Here is a 27,660-nt window from a genome sequence, read left to right as displayed (position 1 = left end):
TACCCCCATTCTATTTATTGCAAACATCACTTGTACACAAACACATGCACATAAAAAAGGGCTCCCTAGGTGTACCTAGGACACTTTGGGTGCTAACACATTCCCTCTATGTAACCAACCCCCTTACTTGTAATCTCTGGCATTTTATTAGTTTTGATTTGAAAACTTCTTATTTTTGGGTTTTGCTCGTACTCTTCCCTTTTTCCCTTGGAAACAATAAAAGCGCGGCGGCGACTCTGGTTTTATTGACGTCTTGCTTATCCATAACTTGATGGTCATGAATTTACCGCTACAAAAATTAAGTGGTGTCTCTGCTGGGGAGTAGTCTCCAATGGGTTTAGCCTACTTTTTTGTGTATATATAATTGTATATTTGATGTATGTATATTTGTTTGTATGATATAATCTTCTTGTTGTGCTTGGTGATCTCTGAGTGGTGAGATAAGTTCTAACCCGAACTTGAGTGCAATTAAGATAGGAGGATGGTATAGTCATGTTCGGATTGTGTGGAGTAGTCCTTAACAAGTTGGCTTGAGACTCATCTACTTAGTGGAGACCCTTTTGGAGTTAGGAATGTCACACAAGTTATTTGTGGTTAGGCACTACTATCCCTAATTTGGGGTCCGAGAAGCTGAGGACCGTAGAACATTTAACCCCTCTTGGCCTATTTAGGACATAGTACGGAGATTGTTCAAGTGTATACTTGATAACAGTTGTCACGCAAAACTACACTCAGACGAGTTTCTCTTGAGAATATTATGGGTTGATGAGTCAGTCATCCTAACCTGTAATATCCGATAGATGGAATTAAGACTCTGGGAACTTTTTAGAACATAATCTACAGGGTTTTATCCTTAGTTCACTACTTTGGGATGGTTCTTACTCAGACTCCATGCTCTTGACTCACAACAAACCCTTGATTCCTGGTTGATCCAATCAAGTGTTGTCAATATCAATGGAACTTGGGTGTTGATAAGGTGTACACCATAATCCACCAAAATGGATAATTGATCTTGACAATGACTTGATTCATCCCTTGACCTTTGTTTGTTTGCCTTGTGTGTGATCCCTTATTTGTGATTGTTGCATTCATGCATTCATGCGCATCATGACATTCATCACATGAAAATTTCAAGGAACTGAGGTCTTATTTGCAAATATTTGCAGACCATGGATTGTGGACGAAGGAACACTAAGAAGTATAGCTTCATATGTCCCGACTTGAAGGAGTTAAGGAAGCTAGCATCTTTTGTATTAGATCCCTTGGACTTCAAACAACGTCATGGGAAGCTTCTGTCAATTTTATCTGCTGATATGGTTGAAGGGCTCTTGAGTGTGTTGACTCAGTTTTATGACCCTCTCTTGGGAATATTTGTTTCTAACGAAGTGCCCTTTGGTGGATTGGAAGAGATTCCCAGATCTCATCTTATTACTGAAGCCCTTCACTTGAAGAAGTCTGAGATAGAGGCTCATTGGGTGAAGAAATGAGGATTGTTTGGGTTGACTTTTGAGTTCCTCATCAAGGAAGCTACTGCCTTTGCTCAAGCCAGTAGTGTGGATTCTTTCGAAGTTATCTTTGTGCTACTAATCTATGGTTTGGCTTTGTTCCCTAACATTAACGTGTTTGTTGATGTTAAAGCCATTATAATTTTCTTCATTGGGAATCCTGTGCCTACTCTGTTAGGAGATATAGTTTGGTATGATCCTTCATTGAGCAGTTTGGATATTATTGATTATTATGGTGAATTCTCTAATGTGCCTCTTCTTGGTACACAAGGAGGAATTAACTACAACCCTGCTTTGGCTCGTCTACAACTTGGTAACACTTTGTTAGAAGGTCTTTTCTATCAAGAGGGTAAAGATACCAAACATTTGAAGCAGAAGATTGTGCATGCTTGGCATAATATGCATAGGAAGGGAAGATCCGAGCTTGGTCTGTGCAATTGTGTAGCTTTGGAAGCTTACACTCTTTGGGTGAGAAGAGAGCTTTGGAGTTGAAGATGTTGTATTCCTGTGAAAGACCGATGTCTATGGTTATGGATGAGCCATTAACTCTCCCTAACCAAGATATAGAGGAGTCGGAAGACGCGCTCGCCAAGCTGAAGCAAGAGAAGGATATATGGGAAAAGCGTTTCCATGCTTTGAGCTGAAAGCATAAGGAGTTGCAGCTTGAGTCTAAGGACAAAGATGCACTTATTGAGATACTTGAAGACCGAGTGACGAAGAGACAGAGAGAGCTAGAGGTTTCATCTTCCTCTGGTATGCCTCAACCTTCCGTTACTTGGAAGAAGATTGTTGATCAGCTTGTCCTCGAGAAGACTCAAATGAAAGCTTCTTTTGAGACTGAGATCCGACGCATTCGAAGGAAGTACGTGCCTGCGGCCAGATCTTCCGATGTTGTTACTAGGGATCCTTAGAATGACTAGTCTCCTTTTCTCTTGTATTTTCAATTGGTTTTTGAAATTTTACTCAATGTAATCCTTTCAATTATATAAATAAAAGAGATTTTTGTGGCCTTATCAAAGTGTTAAAATATATATATATATATATATATATATATATATATATATATATATATATATATATATATATATATATATATATATATATATATATATATATATATATTTGCAAATAATATAGTAAGTTCCTTGAAAACAAATCAAGCATTGTATTTCATGCATGATTTGTATAAACAGGTTTCGCTTTCGCCATATGTTTCATTGGTATTTCTTTTGTGCTTCAGCCAAGCTGACTCATCGATACAATACCCGTGCCAATCACTCAAAGATTATGGAGCATCTAGAGCAAGAGAACAGAGATTTGATGGAAGAGATTTCCCGTCTGACTTCCATGATGGAGTCAGTCCTAGCTGCTTAGAGCCAATCTTCTCCAACACCTGCAACTCCTCCTCCTCAGAGGACTGTCATTTCCGAGGTTGCTACACCTACCATTCCTGCAACTGCTGCACACTTTGCGCCAAATATGCCTGTCGGATTCCCATGGGGAGTGTCGCCTAATTTCATGCCTGAAGGATTCGCGCCTACATTCGCTTCCATGATGGCATCTAGCCCGGTCATGTCTGTGCCTCCACCTGTTGTGCATACTCTACCCTGTGTTGAAGAAACCATCTATCACTCTGAGCCGTCTGAGGGCCCTGATGTGTATGAGAAGATGGATGAGATGAAGGATCAATTCCTTGAGTTGCGCAATGAATTGAAGACTTTGAGGGGTAAAGATCTGTTTGGTAAGAGTGTTGTAGAACTTTGTTTGGTTCCAAATGTGAAGATCTCGGTGAAGTTCAAAGTGCCTGAATTTGAAAGTACAAGGGGAATACCTATCCACCCAGTCATCTTGTGATGTACGCCAGAAAAATGTCTACTCAAACCGATAATTATCAGTTATTGATCCATTATTTTCAAGACAGTTTGACCGGTGCGGCTTTGAGGTGTTACATGGGATTGGATAGTGCGAGCATATGCACATTCAATGATTTGGGCGAAGCATTTGTGAAGCAGTACAAATATAATGTTGATATGGCACCAGATAGAGATAAGTTGAGGTTGTTCTCTCAGAAAGACAAAGATACGTTTAAGTAGTATGCTCAGAGATGGAGAGAGCTTGCCGCTTAGATTACCCCTCCTTTGGAAGAGAAGGAGATGACCAAAAAATTTCTCAAGACCCTGAGCTCATTTTATTATGAGCGGATGATTGTCAGTGCCCACGCTGATTTTACCGATATGGTAAACATGGGGATGAGGCTAGAAGAAGGTGTCCGAGAGGGACATTTATCTAAAGAGGAAGTGTCATCCAGCAAGAGGTATGGAAACAATTTTGGTAAGAAGAAGGAAAGTGAAGTTAATGCAGTATCCATTGGGAGGCAAAGGAAGCCTCATGGGAGAAGAAATCAACCACCCTGTCAACACCACCATCAAGTATCATCTGTGATCCCAGTATTTTCCAACAATCAGTCAACACCAATTCAACCATAACAACATCAACAACAACAGCCACAACAACGAACAAACACTTACAACAATTACAATACCAACAATCATCAACAACAACGAAATTTTGAGAGGAAGAAGGTCTCTTTCGACCCAATTCCTATGACATATGTAGAATTGTACCCATCGTTGGTTCTCAAGAACCTATTACAACCAAGAAACCCACCTCAAATCCCTGAACCACTTCCCTGGTGGTACAAACCGGAACTCCGCCAAGCCTTTCACCAAGGAACTCCCGGTCATGATATCGAGAATTACTACCACCGAAAGTATGAAGTCCAGAAGCTGGTTAAAAGTGGAAAGGTGTCCTTTGAGGACCGTGCACCGAACGTCAAAGATAACCCACTACCTTCCCATGGAAATTCATCTATTAATATGGTGGACGGATGTCTTGGGGATTTCAAGGTATTTGATGTATTCTTTATTAGAAGGTCCTTGGTGACGATGCACAAGGATATTTGTTTGGTTAGTGATTGTGAGCATGATCATGACGGTTATGCTATTTGTAGGGTCAATCCCAGAGGTTGTATGGTTGAAAAGAAGATGAAGGTTTGATTCAGATTGTCCAGTCCCATCATGTAGATGACGATGTGAATGTTATAGTACCAATTTTCAAGATTCCTGAGAGAGTAGTAATCCATTACGACAGCAACAACAGTAACAACATCAATAATATATCGGTATTGCCGTTGGTTATACGGTTAGTGGGCCCCGTCCCGTATGCATTCGATAAAGATGTCCCATATCAGTACAATGCTACCATGCTAGAGAATGGTCAAGAGGTTTCTTTACCAACGACTAGTTCTGTTGTGAGCATATCTGATGTTATTAAGGTGACCCAGAGTGGTCGAATTTTTGGGTCGGTGTTCCCAAAGAATGTAGAGGATATATCTGTTAACAAGAAGGTTGAAGCTAGCAAAAATATACCCGAACGTATCGCACGCTCGAACATACAACAGAGTAGCCATCGAACATTATTTATCCCCAAAGGGAAGGGAAAACATCGATAAAACCCGAGAGAAAGAGATATACTGGGTAAGGAAGTCGGTTATGCAAGGGGGAGGTATTAGAACCCCAAACATCCATGGTGCTCCATGGGAACCGTTTTGATTGTTCTCGCTCGAATAGGTGTTATTTACAGATTACTCGCAAAAGAATTGAGGGAAAGGAAGAGAGATAGATAAAGTGCTCGGTGAGGATTAGGGCCCTCATGCCTACGTATCCTCATAGTGCAATGAGGAATTCAGAGCTTCATAGTTCAAGGAACTAGAAGTGGGAGGTGAAAAGGAGTGTGATAGAATGTATGATTTTAGCCAAAGAATAGTGCGATTTGAGCTCCAAACGTGGGTGAAAACGTGAACCCAAGAGTAAACAGGTTGTTTGAACCGACAAGTGAGGGCGTAGAGCACTTATATCACAGTATTGGAACAACCAAAAAGAGAGGAATTAGGTGTTTGGAATTAGAGCCAAACGACTCTTGGTTCACGAGGAGGCGCAAGAAGGAGCACAAAGGTATAGTGTATTAGGATCAAAGATAACTGGTATATCACATGGAGTGAAGGAGGGTAAACTATGAGTATATCACGAAGTGAACAGAGTGAAGTGACCGAAGTCACAAAATTGGGTATCTGGAGTTAAGTGACTGAAGAAATATTGTTTGAAATCGAAAGGTGAAAGGGTATTGGAATCCATAAGAGAAATGTGATTTCTACCATAGAGGGAAACATCGTTAACCAATACGTGGACTAGCAGGCCGCCACCGTAGGGTTTTGGCTAAAAAGGAAGGAATTAAATGTTTGGGATGAGAGCCAAACAACTATAGGTATGAAATGCGGATTGTTCGTTAGGCTTCCTAAGAGGGTGTATATGGAATTCCAAAGAAAGTGTATCTCGATGTGAAAGAGACAGTATGTCACTGGGTGAAAGATTTATGATAGAAGATAGATAATGGATAGTGAAAGATATGAATGATGCCCTAAGGAGAAGGAGAAATAATTAGAAGTATGCTCGCCAAGGATTCGCATCCTCATGTCTACGTATTCTCATTGTGTAATGAGAAAGTCAGAGCAATCGTAGTTCGGAACTACGAGAATAGAAAGAGAGATATTTGTCTAAGTAACAGGGACTCATAAGACAAACACCAAGTCAAGGAAGGATTGTAGTATTGGAATGCAAGGAGTAGTGTGTCACTTGCTAGGAAATTGACAGTTCGAGATCAAATCAGGATAGTATCTTGGATCCAAGAGAAGGATATACTCTTAATCGAAAAGAAAATTGGCGTGTTAGTTGAAGAAGATTGAATTGAATGTTTGGGTTGAGAGCCAAATAAGAATGAATTGAATGTTTGGGATTAGAGCCAAACAAGAATGAATTGAATGTTTGGGATGAGAGCCAAACAAGAATGAATTGAACATTTGGGATGAGAGACAAATAAGAATGAATTAGATGTTTGGGATGAGAGCCAAACAACTCTCGATTGAAGAGATGGATTGTCATCATGACGTCCTAAAAGGATAGACAAGGAGTCCAAGGAGAAATATGATTGATCTCAAAAAGATGGTATTGGTGGAGTGAATGGATAATTGGATAGATAAAGTAAATTGATAAATAAGATAGCTCGCGAAGAAACTGGGTTCTCCTGCCTACGTACGCTTATAATGCAATAAGGAAATCAGAGCTTTCGTAGTTCAGCCCACTAGGACTGAAAAGAGATTGATTGAAAGCAAGAGGAAATGGATGATTGAGATTGAAATGATTTGAATGGAATGATTGAGAATCGAATGGAATGAATAATGGATAGACTTGATAGTTATTGGATGATGAGAATCACACTAACTTTCAAGTGGAGAGAGAAGAGTCTTTGTAGTTGTTTCTTGCATGGTAGATGAATACTTTATCAATCGTTAGATTCGAATTATACTAAAGTCTATGAAAGGAGGTGAATACGATGAGTGTTGGGTCATACGTCCCATACCCAAAAATACTCAGAATAGGGGTAGGAATACTCCAGTCCCACTCCTTCTCCATTACTTAAGGCTCGTATCGTATAACTTGATTCATGATTGATAAGTTGTTGAAGTCCTTTCTTTTTGTGGTTTTTGCTTTGTGAAGATAGACTTGTCAATTGTATGATTAGAATTGTGCTAAAGTCTATGATTAGAGGTGAATACGATGAGCGATGGGTCATACGTCCCATACCCAAAGATACTCAGAATGGGGGTAGAAAGACTCCAGTCCCACTCCTTCTCTATTGCTTAAGGCTCGTGTCACACTCTTCTAACTTTGAGTTAACAAGTGTTGAAGACGCCACCTTTGATGTGCTTGAATAAGTTGAAGACGCCACCTTTGATGTGCTTGAATAATCTGCTGCTTGATATAACTGAGGATGTGTTGATTAAAGATCTTGACTTGAGGCCTTGAGCTCCACAACTTGGAAGAAAAGTCTTATTAAGTGACCAAGGGTCTTTTGGTCACTCAATTTAGACTGCGGGATTATACAAGTTCAAAGGATTTAATTAATCAAAATTGCTTTTGATCAATTTAATCAGGGGTTTTGTTTTATTTTTGTGGGGAACTAAGTTAGGATCTAGTTGAAGTTAGTAATTGTTGGAAACTATCCTAAGGGATCATGCATTAGAATTTGATTGAACATTCTATGTTAGAAGTTAGAAATCCTAAGGGAGCATGTCAAAATATTGATTAAAAGGCTTATGTTAAGTCCTACAATTATTGGGAAATTATTGAATTCTAATCCTAAGGGGAGCATGCAATTTTAACACAAAAATACCAAAATAAGCCTAAAAGGGTAAAATAGTCAATTGCAAAAGTATGTCTAATTTCATTCATGGCCTAAAAAGGATTCTAACCTAAAGTTGATTTCTAATCCTAATGTTAAGAATAGTGTAATTCTAAATTTAAGCCAAGCACTAATTGTTTCTAATTACCATCTAATTAAAATTCCTAATTAAAATTCTAATGAAAAAACCTAATTAAATTCTAAGGGAATTAATCTAATATTGTGCTAAACAAATTCTAAAATCAAGATTTAATTCCTAATTGCCAAAATTAATCTAATTAATCTAAAGTTGTACTAATTAGTCTAAAATTGTAAAAAAAACAATTAAAAGTGACAAAAGAAATGAATTTGGTTGGAGAGGTGTGAGCTGGAAATGGTGGTGAAAAACTGAAATGGTCTTGTGGGCTTCAGACCAAGCCCAGATCTAGATTTTTTTTGTCACAGAGGTGCATGTCCAAAAACAGTGTGAGAAGAAAAATGGAATGTGGGTTGCACTCAAGCCCATTATCGCATGGTTCAGTTTCCAAGAGGTGCATATCCAAAACAAGGTGAGAGGCATCAAACTGTAGTGTGGGCTTCGTTAAGCCCAACAACATTTGGCATAAGGTTCATGGGGGTGTATGTTTAAATCGTGTGGTGAAACAAGTAAAATGTCAATGAGCTTGGTTAAGCCCAATTACATTTCTTTCCAAAGTCTTTGGGGGTGTATCAGCAGCGCAAGGTGTGTCAAAAGCAAATCCAATGGGCCTAAACTAGTTAAGCCCAAACTTCTCTCTTCTGTTGACTTGTCTAATTCAACAGATTCAAAATGAAGTTCAAAACGCACGCTAACTTCTCCCCTATTTTCACCGTCCGTCCGCCTTGAAACACTGCGCCGACGTTTGTCGCTGGTGCCGGTAGTGGCCTACCACTAAGATATTACCACCACTGGATGCACCAAGATAAGCTAAACACAAATATGGGAATGGATTTGGGAAATGGTTCTCGGATTGGTCGAATCGATCCTAAATAGTGGAGGAACCCTAGCCTCTCAAAGTCAAATTAAATTGCGCTTGTCCTGAATCAACCTCTATCACCATGGGGCTTTGACTCCCTAGCCTAAATGCTACACTCCAGTATGCTCGATGTAAGAAAATGTTACAGAAGATAGAATGGACTTACCAGAGAAGACGATGGGAAACTTCAACAGGTGAGTTCTTGATCTCGTTTTGCACAATCCTTCTTCCTCTTTCTTCTTCTTCTTCTTCTTATGGACTGATAATGGTGAGCAATGCAGTGGTTAAGCTCAAGCTAAATTGAAGCTTCAAGGTGAAGCATAAATGAATTTTCTGTGAGAGGGTGAGAGGACTTTGGTGAGGGTGAGGGAAGATATTGCAGAGAGAATTTGCTCAAATGCCAAGGCCCAAAAATGAGAGAGGTGAATCTCTTAAATAGATTTTAGGTTTGGACATTGTTAGCTTTGGACTTAGGTATGGAGTTGGTTAAACATGGTTTGGAGTTAGTTGGACTCAACTCACTGAGTTAATTGAGAACTCTGTTAGTTATGTTAGGGAAACTCAGTTAGTTATGTGAGTTGATGTTGGTTAATGAATAATTGAATTTGAAGTTTGACTGGCCACTAGAGGTTATGGTTAAGTCGCAGTTATGTTGAAATTATTTTGAGTGACCTATTATTAAAGTTACAAGTTGAGTTTAAGTGACCCTGGCCTTGGCTTGGAATAATGAAGAATACATGTTAGTAGCTTTGGTGCACCAACTGGCTGTAGCAGGTAGCATTAGAATTAGGATTAACTAAATGAATTAAATGTAACTAGTCATTGTTACGTGCAAATTTGTTTTGGTTTGCATTTCTGAAATGATGAATGTGGCGTTTTGGTTCAATGTTTACTTGTTTCTCTTGCTGTAGTAAACTTGGCTATGGTCATATAATGCCCACTATTATGGATTCTGTTGTGGATTATGGCTTATGGAGGTTTACACTACCATCTGTTTAGAACCCATTGCCATGCTTGAACTAATATGGGGTATTGGTGATGCCAGTTGCAGGTATGTAGATGGTTTTTCATTTCCTTGGACAATGATGCTCTTGATGCAAGTTGGATGGTTGAGCCAAAGACCTCTCCTGGACCTCTCTTAATTTCAAGGTTTGTTCACTTGTTTGGATTGATTGCTACAAGGCTAATGTGCTTGACACAGGATATAATTGATAGTGGAGGCATTTTGGTGCAGGCTTGGAACAAGGTGTTGCCCACTGTTGTGAGGATGCACTGTTGTTGAGATGCATCTGCTTTGGATTCAGACTTGGTCATATGGTTGTTACTCGTAGTGCACCTGCATGAACCATGTTGAATCCTCCTACCAGGTAAGTTATCATGTCTGCTACTTTGTTGAGGCGTAATGTAACAAACATGTAGGCTTAAGTTGGAAACAAGTTTTGTATGGTCATGTTCTGGTTGTGCAGGGTGGTGCTCATGAATTTGTCCTCAAGGTGCTTGATCATGTGGTAATCCTGTTTGTGGCCTGTAGGTTGAACTTGGTTTCCAGTTGCCTTGTCAGCATTAGAGCAAGCGTCATGCAGGTATGTTGTAGCAGGTCATGTCTGCATTATTACTTATTCTTTTTGTCATATGGATCCTGAGCATGAGGCTTAATAGTTGTTGTTTCCAAAGAACAAGGTGTATTTTCCATCCACCAGCTGGAATATAATGTGCTTGCTATGTTGGAGAATGTCATCATGTAGGTAACTCTCTTCTTGTGTTGGTATGTGTTGGTATGTGCTGGTAATGTCTATCTAGGACCATGGTGTGCCTTTCTCCATTTTGGGCTCATGTTTTGATGTTAGCTTGGAAACATTAAATGTGGACCTCCACAAATGAGCATTGGCACTAAAAACTGGGTTAATTAATTAGTTGTGATCATGTTGATTGTTATGCATTGCTTGATGACAGGTTTTGGTGTTTTATCCTGTAGGTTTTGGTCATGATTTCCCTTGCCTTGGTCTGCAGTATTGCTGTAGGATGGTGTTTAGCAATGGTTTTGCAGATTTTGTGCAAGGTTGTTATGGTTTGGTTAGCATGACTTAGGTGGCAGTATGCTTAGGAGTTATTGATTGGTACAGGTCAAGCAGAACCACTTTAGACTCCTGGTTTTGTTGCCTTGCAAATCATAGTTTTACTTGCTTCATCATTTGGCTAGTTTTTGGTTGTGAGTTGGCTTTCCTACAGGATTTATACAAGTTGGACTCAGTTGTGCATGCTGATTCAGTTGATGGACTGCTGCAAGCAAGTTTCCTCCTGGCGTGGATAAGTACCAGATATGCTGCCAACTATTTTTGCAGGCTTGGTTGTAATTGTTGCAGCAAGAGGAATGAACTTGAGCTGTTTTTGGTAGCCACTCACATGGAGTTCTACGAGATGTTAGGGGGCTGTCATGATTGAACCATGTTAAGTGTTTTCCACCCTTGAATTCGTTTGCTGCTGTTATGCCTTGATATTATTTTGTGTGACTATTGTATGTTGTCTTAGCATGATGATGATGGTACAACAAGCAAAGCAAAGGGAGAATAAGGCAAGGTAAAGACCAATCTCTCTATTATATCTTGCATTGAATTAAGCATTGAATGCTGGATTCATTGGTGTTGCATTGTGATGTATTAGGACCTAGTTCAGGGTAGACCAATACCAAGATTTGATGAGCCAACATGTCAAACTAGGCATGGTATGCATGATGTTGAAACAAGACCATTTGCTTGGAAGTGAAGCAACCAAAAGAAGACACAACCCACCATGGAAATTGGGTGAAGAATCAAGGCAAATTAGGTTAGGTTAGGTTTTTGGTGGTCAAATATGGGGAGGTTGACTTTGGTCAAAGTTGACCAAAAAGTCAATTGTTGACCAAAGTCAACAATAGGTCAAAACTTCATTTTTGGGTATTTTCTTTGTAAATGGAAAATGTATTGATGATCATGATAACATTTAGGGTATTAGGGTCTTGGGTTGACTTTGGTAAGAGTTGACCTAAAAGTCAATTGTTGACCAAAGTCAACAATTGGTAAAAAGTGTCAATTTTTGTATTTTCTCATGTAGGATCACATGTAATGGTTTAAAATGACATGAAATGGATTAAATTGGATTACCAAATGGTTTGAAGTTGGTTTCCAAATTGTTTTGTTTTATGACTTGGACTTTTGAAAAATAACTTGACTGATAATGTACATCAATAAAGCCATCAAGTGAGATCATAAGATTAGGGTTTTGACATAGTGTCCATGTACCAATGGCATGACCACCAAATGCCTTGAAGCATAAGGAATTTGGATATTCAGATGATAAGGACCAAAGGCATATCCCTAACCATATAGATAGAATCATTGACTTGGGACCAAGACCAATGCTCCAAGAAAGGCTAGGACAAGCAAAGAGTAATGATTGAAGGGTCATGAATGCACAATGAAGCCACCAAGTTCATATGATTCCCATCTTTTGATTAGGGTTTTGGAGATCAAGATAAGGCCTGGGGGAAGCTCCATAAAGTCATACCTTGAGGAATTAGGGCTTTGAAGGCCCTAGACTGTCTGGCAACACCTTTGTTGAAATCAAACCTTCACCACCAACATTAGGGTTTCACAGCCCCTATGCTGATGATGTGATTAGACCATGCCCTTGTACTTTGATGTATATGTAAACCCTAGCTTTATGGACTCAAGTTTCTTTTGAATCCATGTGAAATGATGCATGTGGATGAATTATGAATGTATGCAAGTCATCTCCTGATTAAGTGATTGGATGCATAGGTGAGGAAGGGGAGGGCAAATTTAGGGGTACAACAAAGGTTGATGCAGCAGTGGTAGATTCTGCTAGTGTTCCAAAGTGTCAATCTGGTGAATCTAGCGGTTTGAATCGTAGTAATGATGATAAGGTGCTTCGTCTGATCAAGATGAGCGAATTCAATATGGTGGAGCAGCTGCTCCAAACTCCCTCTAAGATTTCAGTATTGTCTCTGCTAATGAAATTAGAAGCACACAGAGAAGCACTATAGAAAGTTCTAGAGCAAGCATATGTGGAACATGATGTTACAGTGGATCAGTTCGATCATATTATGGCTAACATCACTTCCTGTAACAATCTCAGTTTCTATGATGAAGAACTCCCCGAGGAGGGTAGAAATCGTAATTTGGCTCTACACATTTCGATGAATTGCAAGGAGGACGCTCTATTAAATGTTTTGGTTGACACCGGTTCTTCATTGAATGTACTTCCGAAGTCAACTCTTTCCAGGTTTTCATATCAAGGAGCTCCTATGAGATATAGTGGCGTGATCGTCAAAGCTTTTGACGGTTCTCGCAAAACTTTGATCGGTGAAGTGGACCTTCCTGTGAAGATAGGTCCGAGTGATTTTCAGATTACTTTCCAAGTAATGGATATCCACCCGGCCTATAGTTTTTTTTTGGGAAGGCCATGGATACATGAAGCAGGAGCCGTTATTTCAATGTTGCATCAGAAATTGATGTTTGTCAAGAATGGCAAGTTGGTTATTGCTGGGGGGGAGAAGGCATTGTTGGTCAGCCACCTGTCATCTTTCTCTTATGTAGAAGCTAAGGATGAGGTTGGAACTCCGTTCTAAGCCTTGTCTATTGCTGAGGAAAAAAGAGTTGGGGCACTTATGTCCTCATTCAAAGACACATAGAAGATTGTTGAAGATGGTTAGCCTGATCAGTGGGGACAAATGGTAGAGGTCTCCAATAACAAGAGTATAACTGGTTTGGGTTTCCAACGAGGTTCATCTGTGATTAAAGCTGAAGATGCACGACTCAGTATCCGTAGCGGAGGGTTCATTCATGGTAATGAACAACACTTAGTTGTGGTGCTAAAGGGTGATGAAGACGAAGACTGCACCAATTTTGTGATGCATGAAAAAGCTTGCGACAATTTGACTGTTATTGATATTTCTATTATTGTGCATCGATCTAAGGGAGAAGTGAACATTGTTTAGGAATTTTCAAATTTGATCATTAATAAAATATAATTTTATTCATCCACATCTATGATGTTTTATTTTTACTTTTTGCTTTATTCTGAAAATGGTAATCACAAAAAGTATAAATAAATAATATAATTATCCATCTGCATAATATTTGGTCATAAGTTCACTTCTCTAAAATCAAAATATCAAATCATTATGCAGGTTGGTTCCTAACCCCATTGAATACAATGATCCTTCTTCTTCTCCAAAATTTGAATTCCCAGTGATTAAGGCTAAGGAAGGAAGTGATGAAAAAGTAAGTGACGAATTATCTCGTCTTCTTAAGCACGAGGGAAAAACCATCCAGCCGTTTGAAGAGCAGATCGAGTTAGTCTACTTGGGCTCCGAGGATGATGTGAAGGAAGTCAAGATTGGATCTCGATTGTGTCCCGAAATAAAGAAGGGGTTGATTGATCTTCTCCAAGAATATTCAGATGTGTTTGCTTGGTCCTATCAAGACATGGCTGGGTTAGATTCTAAGATTGTGAGGCATAGATTCCCGTTAAAGCCAGAATGCCCGCCAGTCAAGCAGAAGTTAAGGAGGTCTCATCCTGATATGGCAGTGAAGATCAAAGAAGAAGTGCAAAAGCAGATTGATGTCGGTCTCCTTGTAACTATTGAATATCCATAGTGGATGGCCAATATTGTACCTGTTCTGAAGAAGGATAGGAAAGTCCGTGTGTGTGTTGGTTATAGAGATTTGAATAAAGCTAGTCCAAAAGATGATTTCCCTCTGCCACACATTGATATGTTGGTAAATAATACAGCTAAGTTCAATGACTTTTCATTTATGGACGAATTTTCCAGATATAATCAGATCAAGATGGCACCCGAAGATATGGAAAAGACCATATTCATTACACCTTGGGGAACATTCTGTTATAGAGTGATGCTATTCGGTTTAAAGAATGCCGGTGCAACTTACCAAAGAGAAATGACTACTCTTTTTCATGATATGATGCATAAAGAGATTAAAGTCTATGTCGATGACATGATTGCTAAATTTATTGATGAAGAGGGACATGTTGAGCATTTGTTGAAGCTATTCCAGCGTTTGAGGAAGTATAAACTCCGCTTGAATCCCAATAAGTGTACTTTTGGTGCTCATTATGGTAAATTGTTGGGTTTTATTGTCAACGAGAAGGGTATTGAAGTTGATACTGCCAAAGTCAAAGCAATACAAGAGATGCTTGCACCCAAAAGTTAGAAGCAAGACAAAGGTTTTCTCGGCCGCTTGAATTATATCTCAAGATTCATTTCACACATGACTGCCACGTGTGCGCATATATTCAAGCTTCTTAGGAAAGATCAATCTTGTAATTGGACCGAAGATTGCCAGAAAGCTTTTGACAGTATCAAGGAATGTCTGCTTGAGCCTCCAATTCTGTCTCCACATGTTGAAGGAAGACCGTTGATCATGTATTTGACTGTACTTGAAGAGAGTATGGGTTGTGTTCTTGGTCAGCAAGATGAGACTGGAAAGAAAGCGTATGATATTTACTACCTCAGTAAGAAGTTCACCGATTGTGAGACTCGGTATTCTATGCTTGAGAAGACTTGTTGAGCATTATCCTGGGATGCTAAGCGTCTGCGCCAGTACATGTTAAATCATACCACTTGGTTGATATCCAAAATGGATCCAATCAAGTATATTTTTGAGAAGCCTGCTTTAACTGGGAGGATTGCCCGTTGGCAGATGTTGCTATTAGAGTATGATATCGAATACCGATCTCAGAAAGCAATCAAAGGTAGTGTCTTGGCTGACCACTTGGCTCACCAACCGATTGAAGATGATCAGTCAGTGAAGTATGACTTCCCTGATGAAGAGATCTTGTACTTAAAAATGAAAGATTGTGATGAACCATTGCTTGAAGAAGGGCCAGAGCCTGGTTCCTATTGGGGCATGGTATTTGATTGAGCTGTTAATCAGTATGGTAATAGAGTTGGGGCAGTGATCATTACTCCTCAAGGCACTCATTTTCCATTTACAGCTAGATTGAATTTAAATTCTACAAACAATATGGAAGAGTATGAAGCTTACATTATGGGGCTTGAAGAGGCCATTGATCTCAGAATCAAATATTTGGACATCTATGGAGATTTAACTCTGGTTGTGAATCAGATCAAAGTTGAATGGGAGACAAATCAACCCGGTTTGATACCATATAGAGATTATGCGAGGAGGATTTCAACTTTCTTTACAAAGGTTGAGTTTCATCATATCCCTCGAGATGAAAACCGGTTGGTAGATGCTCTTGCAACATTTTCTTCAATGATCATATTAAAATATTGGAATGAGGTTCCCAATTTAACTATGATGCCTCTTCATAGGTCAACTCATGTGTTTGTTGTTGAAGAAGTCAAAGATGAAAAGCCGTGGTATTTTGACATCAAGTGTTTCCTCCAAATTCAGATTTACCCGCCTGGGGCATCTTTGAAAGATAAGAAGACTTTGAGAAGATTAGCCTGTAATTTCTACTTGAATGGTTATGTGCTTCACAAGAGAAACTTCGATATGGTTCTGCTCAGATGCGTGGATACACACGAAGCAAACCTATTGATGACTGAAGTACATGAAGGTTCCTTTGGTACTCATTCTAATGGACATGCAATGGCAAAGAAGATGTTGTGAGCAGGTTACTATTGGCTGACAATGGAATGTGATTGTTGCAAGTTTGTGAAGAAATGCCACAAGTGTCAAATCTATGCAGATAAAATTCATGTTCCTCTGACACTGTTGAATGTCATTTCCTCCTCGTGGCCCTTCTCCATGTGGGGAATTTATATGATTGGTATGATTGAGCTCAAAGCATCGAATGGACATCGTTTCATTATGGTGGCAATTGACTACTTCACAAAATGGGTTGAAGCAGTATCGTATGCGAATGTAACATAGAAAGTTGTTGTGAGGTTTATCAAGAATCAGATCATATGTCGTTACGGTGTGCCAAGTAAGATCATTACTGATAATGGATCGAACTTGAATAACAATATGGTGGAAGCTCTTTGCAAAGACTTCAAGATTGCACACCATAATTCTTCTCCCTACATGCCTAAGATGAATGGGGCTGTTAAGCTACAAACAAGAACATCAAGAAGATTATCCAGAAGATGGTTGTGACGTATAAGGATTGGCATGGGATTTTCCCATTTTCTTTGCATGGGTATCGTGCATCCATCCGCAATTCAACAGGGGTAACCCATTTCTCTCTTGTATATGGTATGGAAGTTGTGCTCCCCGTAGAGGTTGAGATCCCATCATTGCGTGTGCTGATCGAAGCCAAGTTGACTGAAGTTGAATGGTGTCAGACCAAGTATGATCAGTTGAATTTGATTGAAGAGAAGAGGTTAACTGCCATGTGTCATGCTCAGTTATACCAACAGAGAATGAACAAAGCTTTTGATAAGAAGGTCATACCTCGTGTGTTTAGAGAAGGTGATCTTATGCTCAAGAAGATCCTATCTTTCAAACCAGATTCTAGGGGAAAATGGACTCCTAATTATAAAGGCCCATATGTTGTTAAGAGAGCCTTTTCAGGAGGTGCTTTGATTCTTACAACTATGGATGGTGAAGAGTTTACTCGTCCTGTAAATGCAGATACAGTCAAGAAATACTTCGCCTAAAAAAGGAAAAGAACAGCTCGCTAAGTTGAAAACCCGAAAGAGCGACTTAGGTAGAAATGAGCGTCTCGGTGGATTGAATACCCAAAAGGGCGATTTATGCAAAAAATAGGGATTATGGCAAGTAATTGCATCCTGCTGATCTCCAGTCTGGAAGACTTTCTTTAGCACATTGTCGAATTCTGATCCCTGGTAGTCGCCAAGAGCACAGTGGATATCAAGAGTTGGTAGAAGGATTAGTGATCATTGTATTCAATGTAGCCCTTTTCACATGTAAATTACCATTCTCAAACTTTTGTAAAAAATCTATGGAGTCTTGTCATTTACAGACTACCATTCTATTAAATAAAGTTGAGCTTTTATCCAATTGTTTCTACTCTTATTTAATTCATCCAAATAGTTTTAAATTTTAATATGATCATTTTTGAAATTAAAACTTTAAGAATATTTTCTTAAAAATATAAAAGCATTAATTTTAAGCAATCGATTTCATTAAAAGGAATATTAACAATGGTTTGAAAGCAATAAGCCCTAAGTGTGGAACATTATTGTTCTCCCCAAGCAGTATGTGCGATTCCTCTTTCATCCTCGGCAGCACGATTAACACCCGGTGTTTGGTGATTTCCTCAGCTATTAATTCACCGTTGTCCCCAGGTAATTTATAGTTGTTCCCCAGCTAAATGAGGGCATTTCATTGTAGCAGTTTGCATCAGTTCCGACAGAACTTTGGTTTCCTCGCAAGTCGCCATCGGATTCGCTCCCAGCCATAGTTTCCTCCTGGTTTCTGAGCAACTATTTATGTTTGCTCCCCTGTAGGGTTGTTCCCCATTTGATATGGTGTTGACCTAAAATTCCTTGCAGAATTGGTAGCAGTTTCCTCAGCAGACCTCCTCTTTTCTTCCCCATCTAGGGTCGAGCCTTTGAGATGTTGATCTCTTTTCTCCAGCAGTTATTTCCCTCCTTGGTGGATTGGCTGAGAATTGTATCGATGATATGTTCATCCTAAACGATGACAAATATTTTCTTCCCTTTCAGAGTCTATCCTTGATATGTTCATCCTAACCGGTGACATATATTCTCTCTTTGTTAGTAATCTACCTAGTAAAAAGGTAGTTGTAATCCCTATTTGTTTCCCAGAGAGTTAATCCTTGATATGTTCATCCTAACCGATGACAGGTTCCCTTCTCTTTGTGGTCTTCTGCCCAGTAACCGGTAGTTGTAAATCCTGCTTTTTATCCCCTTGCAGAGTCTATCCTTTATATGTTCACTTTAACCAATGACGGATATTCTCTCTCTTTGGTCTTCTATCCAGTAACTGATAAATGTAATCCCTATTTTTTGCCTCGGAGTCTATCCTTGATATGTTCATCCTAACCGATGATGGATATTCTCTTTGATGGTATTCTATCCAGCATTTGATATATGTAATTCCTACTTTTTTGTTCAGGCGATTTATCCTTGATATGTTCATCCTAATGTAAGACCCCAATTTTGACCCAAAGATCCCTCATGCAATTTCATCATAAGCATTAGCATTGGGATCATACCTTGGCATCCTCCTTACCCCTCTTTCATTGGGTTTGTTTTAGAAGAGATCACCAAACACTATGTGATTGTATCATACGTGTATATCATCATCTTACTAACCAAAATACAAAAATATGTCTTTGCATTTGCCTAACTCTTTTGTAGGTAGGGCATGATCACCATCGGTCTATCAAGTTCATATCTAGGGTTTGAGACCCTCATGACAAAGAGCACAACCATGAATTGATCCAAGAATGGTTATGAGCATCAAATATGAGTTCCATTGATTCCTACATGTTATATTGATCAATTTTTTTTCAAGAGTTTGGAGGTGATCTGCCTTGGAAACCCTAGTTTAACTAGGTATCTTGAGTAACTTCTCCAATAAGCTATCTCACCAATTGATCAAATACCTCAAGGGAAACTTCAAAATTCATCATCTTATGCATATATGATCTACCATGAGGCAAGAAAGTCCAAAGAATTGGAGGTTAGCAAGTTGGGTGATGGTGGTTGGCCAGATGACTTCATTTGATCAAAACTGGGTCTCCCTAGACCCTATCTCCTAGAATCTTCACCATATTAAAATTATTCCAAGAGAAATGTTACTCCAAATGACATTTCAAACAACTTTCATGTTGATACCTAGAGCTAGTTTTACTTGGAAAATCATTTTCTATGTTGAAACATTATAGGTCATTTTGTCTACACCCTAATTTGAAAGTCAACTTCGTAAGGCCATAACTTGCTCAATTTTTATTATATGAAATATTTACAAGTTTCATAATCAAATTCAATATGTCTACTTCAACTTTAATGTTTGGAGTAAGAGCTGATTCAACTTTTATGGGCATGTGATATGATGTTACATTATAGGTCATGTTTTACCTATACCATTGAACAAGTGATTCATCCAAACTTCAAAAATGCATAACTCTATCATTATAAATCCAACTCACATGAAATTGGTAACCATTTTTAATGTCTTTCAAAGAGCTACAACTTTGATTAAGACATGTTTCTGATTTTAAGTTCACATAAAAAGTTAAGCAAGGTGAAATATTGAGATATATGGCTTGACACTTAGAAAAAATTTCAACATGTTGAAATTTCCAAACTTCCACCTCAAACGTATCCATGTTCCAAGCTCCAAATGAAAAAGTGTTTATCATCAAACTTGTTCCCCTTGATCCAAGCTTTCCAAAGAACCCAAGCTCATGAATTTTGGATGAGGTTTTCTAGGTATGCGCGTGCCTTTAACAGGGCTGCATAATTGGAAAGAATCAAACTTCAAAACTTCAGTTCACTTTGCCTTGCCAATCAAGCTTCCATTCAGACTTCATTTGGAATCATTTTGGACCTTTTTGCATTGCATCATGGGCTTGCACATGCCCATTCACTCATGCCATCAACATTGCTAAAATTGGACAAAATTTGAAGTGTGCAAATATCATTCATTCATGCTATAAATACATGACCTCTCTGCTCATTTGAATCATACCTTGCGCGCCAGCTTTGCACCCCATTGAAACCCTCACATTCTAAAGGAAAACCTGAGAAATTTCAATTTGAAATTTAAGTTTGAAGCTCAAATGTTGGAGATTCAAGAACTCCAGGATCCAAAGCCTTGCAACCTCTCTAATCACATCCTGCTAGCTTCTCAAGTGTGATCAGATCGTGTTTGAAGCAAGCAACACCTAGAACTGCATATCCTTGAAGGTAATTTTCAGAAAACTTCATCTCTTCGGTTCTCTCTCAATTCTACTCAATTCTCTTGGATCTTTGGTTGTCTGAAGTCCTACAAATATAGGCAAGAAGATTGAGTTGCTTAGAGGTCAAATCGAAGCAACTCAGTTAACACACCTCAAAATTCAACTCCTCATATCTTACTATATATGTGGAGTTAGTTGAAATTGAGGTCAGATTCGGGCTCTACGCCATTTTTTCTTTCAGATCATGTCCTCCTTTTTCATTTATGTGATGGTGATGACTGAACCAGTCCGGTGAGCCTCTCCGAAGAAAGGTGAACGGAGGTCCAGCAACGGCGGAGGTTTTAGGAATTTTAAAAACTATATTTAATTTAAATGTATTATTTTAGTCTTTTTAATTTGAATAAATGCCAAATAATTTTGTTGACGAATTGTGATGACTTGTTTGAGTGTGACTCTTGTTGTTGGGCCTTGGTCAAGGTTGATTTGACTTTGTCAAGTTAATATCATTGGATTTAGGCGATTGATGGAATTTACATTCCATCTCCCAAAATGAATGGATGATATTAATTTGGTAAAAGTCCTCCTTTGACCAATTTGAGTTTTGATCCATTCCCTTCCCTCTTCATCTCATTCCCATTCTTTATGCATTCATCTCATTTGGCCTATGATATCTCAAAGTCCTAAAGCTAGTTGAATGAAAAATTAACATGAGTATGGATGAGATTAGGCCACCTCTTTTGCATATTCGTTTTGTGTGTGGTATGTTTCATGAGCATAATCCATTATACTATGTCTCTAACATGCATTAACACCAAAATTCTATTTCCCGATCTCAAATAGTTGTGACTTCTACATAAGTCCAATTACGATTGCTTAACATATCGCTAAATTTGTGACACAAAAGGCATAGCATTCTAGTTAGTGATATTGTAAGTCTCCCCTCTTTCTTGGTATTGTGTGGAAACTTGGCCTTTTTTCCTTCCTTTGGAAGATATCTTTGTTCAAGGATCCATGCTTGTGATAAGTGGGTTGAGTGTTCTCCAAAGAATGACTTAAAAATGAAAAGCAAAAGCAAAACAATACTAATTTCTAACTCATTAACAACTAACTTTTTACTTCAAGCTATTTACTTTAATGTCATTTAATTTTAGTCTTTATTCATTTGCCATTATTCATACCATTCTAATTGTTTATGTTAATGCAAATTTTCACTTTGTCCATTTGGACCATATTGTGTGATATATCTTATTTGTGTATACTTTGCTTGTTTGTGTGGTCTTTGACCATTAATGTACATAATAACAACAAAAACCCTAAAAAACATTTGTGTGGACTGTTGGCTTGATCTTGGACAAATGGACTTAGAACTTAGGCAAGATTCTTATGCTAAAGGACTTGGCCAATGCCAACTTATTGAGAAACCAAGTGCTTGCAATTTGAAACTTCATCTAATACATCATTCAAGATCCCTCTGAGTTCATCTGCAACATGATCATTGTGAAGCTTTTATTTTGAACCTGTGACTTGTGGAATTCATCTGTTACATGGGCTAATTTGAAGAAGATCATGTAGTGGCTAAAGCTTGGATGTGGCTATCTTTATTTGATGCATTTACTCTTCAAGATTGATATGATTGTGCATTTGTGTGTTGCCCGATTCTAAATGTCCAAGGGAATTCTGGGTTTCTATTGACATTCTTGTCTATTGGATTTCTACCCATTGGTCAGATCTTTTCAACTCTTAACATTTAATTTTGTGCATAGGATTAGTCTCTTCATCTTCTCCCCATTTCTTTAATTTCAAAATCTCTCCCTTCCTTTTCAAAAAAAATTTTGATTGAACTTATTTTGTTCCAAACTTTAACCACCTTTGCAAAAAGATAGAAACTTTGGTCTTATGCCATTGCATTTTCAAACTTCTTTTCTTAAAACAAATTTGTAAATAAACTTAACTATACTTGACTTAAACTTTCAGAAAATCCAACAAGAACTAACTCCTTCAAACCATTTTTAGGCCTTTGTGCCTTTCAAACTTGAATTTTGTTAAAAACAATGCATCCACTTTGAAATTTGTATCATGAACTACGAGGTTTTGATCCCTCATTTTCATGTTAGTACGTAGGCACAAGTCTGAAGGTCTTGTCAAACATAAAAATATAATTAATTTAATTCTTTTCTCATCCCCCCATTTTATCTGTTTGTAAACATCATTTCGTACCAAATACATATGCACACAAAAGGGCTCCCTAGGAGTACCTAGGACACTTTGGGTGCTAACTCCTTCCCTCTGTGTAACCAACCCCCTTACCTGTAATCTCTGACATTTTATTAGTTTTGATTTGAAAACTTCCTACTTTTGGGTTTTGTTTGTACTTTTTCCCTTTTCCCTTGGAAACAATAAAAGCGCGGTGGCAACTCTTGTTATTTGATCTCTGACTTATCCTTAGCTTGATGATCATGAATTTATCGCTACACCTAATGTAGCGGGGTATTCGTTACCATTAGAGATATTGACTAAATCCAAGGTAAGCCATACAAGTCGAGTCGCCACCGCACTTCTATTTATCCAAAGGAATGGTTAGAAAGTGAACAAAAACCTAAAAGTTTTATCAAATCAAAAACTAGTAAAAGAGAGTCAGAGATCTGTGTAAGGGGGTTGGTTATGCAATGGGAAGGTGTTAGGCACCCAAAAAATCCTAGGTACTCCTAGGGAGCCCTTTTCATACTTGTTGTAAGGTTGGTGTTTTGTAAAAAATTTGTTTGTGCAAACATGATTGAAAAGAGGAGAAGAGAATATACAAGTTTATTTACATTTTTGTGTTTGGATGGATAAACCCATTGCCTACGTACCATCTTAAAAAAGATAGGATTAAAACCTCGTAGTTCGGGGTAAAAAATCTCAAAAATGAGTTGGTGAATTGATTGGTTCAAAAGCCTTAAGGTCTTTTGTTATCCAAGGGAGAAAACTCAACCTAAAACCACAAATCCACCATGTGAGGATGGCTTCAACATGGTAGTGAGGGGTTAACCCTATAATAAGCATGGAAGACTCATTGTCCACCACTAAGGATATAGGTGAGTATTACATCTACCACAAGGATAACTCAAACCTAATAGCTAAAGGTTATGAAAATGTTTTGATTAAGAGGGTGGCCATTGAAACCACAAAAGACATTTGAGTGGGTTACATTTACCAATGAAAAGTATGTACAAAATATGGTCAAAGTTGACTTAGTATTCAATTCAAAATAAGTGTTATGAAAAGAAAAGTTTGAAAATCAAAAGCATAAGGCTTAGGTTTCTAATGTTGAAAACAAGTGTTAGATGTTTGCACAAAAGTTTTGGCTTGGGTTAGAGTGGAGAGAAGAAGAAGAAAGGCTAAAGTCCTAAGCATACAAAGAGGTGAGGGATAAAGAATAAGACCACAATGGAGTTCCTCTCTTGAGATCATATGGATGATCCAAGTAGCTCCCATCCTTTGGAATAAGCAATCACATAAGCATAAACTCAAGCAATCATCAATCAAATAAACTCTTGGAAGGTTCTTCAAGGCATCTTGTAACTCTTTCTCTTAGAAGCTCATGGCAATGGTTCCTCAAATTTGAATCAAGGTGGAATTCCGAGCAGAAGAACACACACATCAAAGAGTTTTATGAAGCAAATCAAGAATGGACAAGAGTGAGTTTAGAGGTTTGGTCCTTCATGAATATCTTCAACATTAAGGTCCTTTTACTCCAATTTTTGCATAGGGAATGTCTTAGAACTAAGTCCATTTGTCCATTTCTTTGCATTTGGTCCACAACAATCAAATCAAAACACAAGCGCAATAATATATTCACAATTATGTGCTCAAGTGAGCAAAAGGCAAATTGCATTAACATAAACATGTGCTCAATTGAGCAAAAGGAAAAAGCAAATGGATAATATGTGCAAGAATAGTAAATTGCATGAAAGTAAAGAGCAAAAGTAAATGTTAATGGTTAATAGTTAGTGTTAGTAGTTAGTGTGCCATAAGGCAAATTTAGCGCTATGTTAAGCAATCGTAATTGGACTTATGTAGAAGTCACAACTATCTGAGGTCGGTCAATAATAATGTAGGCAACAACACAAGTTAGAAGTCTTGATTAGTGAACCAAGTTCCAACAACTTGCCATGCCAAAAAGAAGAAGAGAATTGATCTTGTATTGGTTTAAGTCTTTTGCATGATTTAGGAAACAACCTATCCTTAATGCAAAGCCATTCACTTCACTACAACAAACAAGACCTTAGACAACGCTTTTTTTAGCCTTAGACAGCGCTTTAAAGCGCTGTCTAAACCTCCGCTGCTAAAGGTTTAGACAGCGCTTTTTTAAATCTTAAAAGCGCTGTCTAAGCCCCCCCCCCCTTAGACAGCGCTTTGGCCAAAAGCGCTTTATAAGACCCTCTTATTTTAAAAAATTTAGGTATACCTTAGACAGCGCTTTTGAAAAGCGCTGTCTAAGCCCCACCCCTTAGACAGCGCTTTGGCCAAAAGCGCTTTCTAAGACCCTCCTATTTTAATTTTTTAGGTATACCTTAGACAGCGCTTTTCAAAAAGCGCTGTCTAAGCCCCCCCTTAGACAGCGCTTTTGCCTAAAGCGCTTTCTAATCCCCCCCTTAGACAGCGCTTTTTACAAAAGCGCTGTCTAAGGTAAACGAAATTTTTTGAAGCTTTTGTTTTAAACCACATTTTTTCCAGGTTTATAAACCAGAATATCTACCTGTTTTCAACCAGATTTTGACAGACAATTATCACATTTTATATATGCCATTTTGGCCTTTTTTCTACCAATTTTTGGCTAACAAATATATATATATACCAATTCAAACCAATTTTGCCTTAAATGTATCAAAATATATACAAATTTATGTACACATTTACAAGTCATTACATATACTACAAATGTACACATTAATTACACAAATTTATGAACAAACATTGAGCTCTAACATGAATTGACATCACTCCTCTTTGATTTCGTCCACTTGATCCTTTGTATAAAATGCACACTTGAATTCCTCAAAGTACTACATAATAATATAACATATTTTGAATTAATTCCAACTATTTAATTATATGAGATATGTGTAAATATAAAAATAACTCATAAGTTAGAAATACATACATCGGTGGGAATCTTTAATTGGCCCAAAGCAAGAGTATCTCGCATAAACCTCAACATGAAATACCCGCAATCTATTTGATTACGTTGTTGAGGACACTACATATGAAAAAAATATATGGATTATAAATCCTAAGTTTTATCAAGTGTCATCACTAATATAATAAAACATGTGGTAATTAAAAATATACCGCCACATTAATCCATGTAATGGAGTTGGCGCCCCTCCTTGAGGTTTGGATAACTCGTTGGGCCCGAAAAGCTTGTAGGACGCTAATAAAATAAAAATGAAGCAATTAGAACAATTCACATAAACTAAGAAAAATTTTGAACATTCTCACTTACGTGTCAATTAGGACCTTCATATCCGGGTATGTTGTCCAATCATTTCCTAACGAGTCAAGATAATACACAATTTCTCGGATAGGATTGATTGCGAGCAACAACCAATGTCCACTGTAATGATTAGGCAAATGTTAGATGGTAACTTGGAAAATAATTATAATAGATGAATTTAGAATGAAATGCTAACCCGGTATTAAACGGTATAAAAAACAACTTCTCCGCATCTTTATTGTCCATGAGGATCCGAAGAACGTACTCCGTCACGGTATCCGGTCTATTTAAGATTAAAACTAAGTTGACGGTCGCGGGTGCTAAGAATCCGAATGACACGTCCAAACCATTGGGGCGCATCAATTTGTCATACAAAAACCTAATATAAAAACATCATTAACACCTCTTTTGAAACATAAAGTAAACCGGATTAACATAAAGTAAACATCATTAACATAAGTTGTTTAATTAATAAAACAAAGTAGACCGGATTTACCTAATATATGTATTGACAACGTTGACGCCGATTTCTTCATGACTAAAAACTTGCATGAAGTCTTCATTACCAATCATTTGGTCGTAATCAAAGCCGAAAATCCCTACCTCCATATGTAGGGTCCGAACACCTCCAGTCGGTATATCGGTCATCTCTAGAAATGTCCTGAGGCACGACCTATACTTGGTGGTAGTTTTTTTCCTAGCTACGGTCTTCTTAGCACCAGAACTTTTTACCCGTGCGGAGGCGTTGCTAACCTCCTTTTTTTGTTGTGCGGAGGCATTGCTAACCTCATTTTCTTGAAGCTACATGTCATATAAATAGTTAGATCAAATTAAGAATGTAACAACTTCCATGAATATATGTCATATAATTGTATATTACCTCTTTTCTTGAAACCGTGGACTCGGTATGCCGTGGAATCGCATTATCTTTTGATTTGGATTTTGTGGGAGTCTATTTAACATAACCAAGGAAAATATGTAAGTAAAATTTTAAGCATAAATTTTAAACTTTGAATATACACATTAAAGTTAACATAAGTTTTAAGCATACCTCATATCCTACGCATATGAGGTTTGTCGGCCATGCAACAAACGAACCTACTGCTTCGTGCACCGTTGTTGCATCCGAATCATCGCTAGGATATGGTAATGCTGCATTCGGCTCAACTGCAATATCAACTGATACCTTCAAACATCCAGCAGGGAGCTCTCTAGTGTGGAGTAATACTCCGCTAACGTTATGCACTTTTCCCTTGCCAACCATCCGATAGTATGGTGACGACAAATACAGCTGACAATGGGAAATGCCCTAAAACCAATAATAACAAGAAATCGTTAATGTGTATATATGTCAAATACATAATTTAAGCAAATAGTTCAATTTAAGACAATTATATGTAATTACCTCTGGAATGTTCGGCTGAAAGGTACAGTTGATACTGTTTTTGTCCGAAGCATCTCTGTATACTGTTGAGGCGCTAGCCTCTCTTTCTCTCCTCAA

The 27,660-nt window shown here is 38.1% G+C and overlaps 1 protein-coding gene across 1 annotated transcript in view; it reads right to left on the bottom strand.

Moving 5' to 3' along the window:
- LOC127137624 (uncharacterized) overlaps window positions 1–26,782 on the bottom strand; it is a 35,931-nt gene extending 9,149 nt beyond the window's left edge. The window contains exons 1-4 of the mRNA XM_051064070.1: window positions 26,656–26,782; window positions 26,356–26,538; window positions 26,169–26,279; window positions 26,047–26,096 (exon numbers count right to left, since the gene is read on the bottom strand). Coding sequence (XP_050920027.1) covers window positions 26,047–26,096; window positions 26,169–26,279; window positions 26,356–26,538; window positions 26,656–26,768 — 457 coding nt within the window. The 5' untranslated portion in view covers window positions 26,769–26,782. The remainder of the gene's footprint in view (window positions 1–26,046; window positions 26,097–26,168; window positions 26,280–26,355; window positions 26,539–26,655) is intronic.
- Between the last annotated feature and the right edge of the window lie 878 nt (window positions 26,783–27,660).

This window comes from Lathyrus oleraceus, chromosome 4 (assembly GCF_024323335.1).
Source record: "Lathyrus oleraceus cultivar Zhongwan6 chromosome 4, CAAS_Psat_ZW6_1.0, whole genome shotgun sequence".
NCBI lineage: Eukaryota > Viridiplantae > Streptophyta > Magnoliopsida > Fabales > Fabaceae > Lathyrus > Lathyrus oleraceus.
This window is presented reverse-complemented; position numbering and strand designations above follow the sequence as displayed.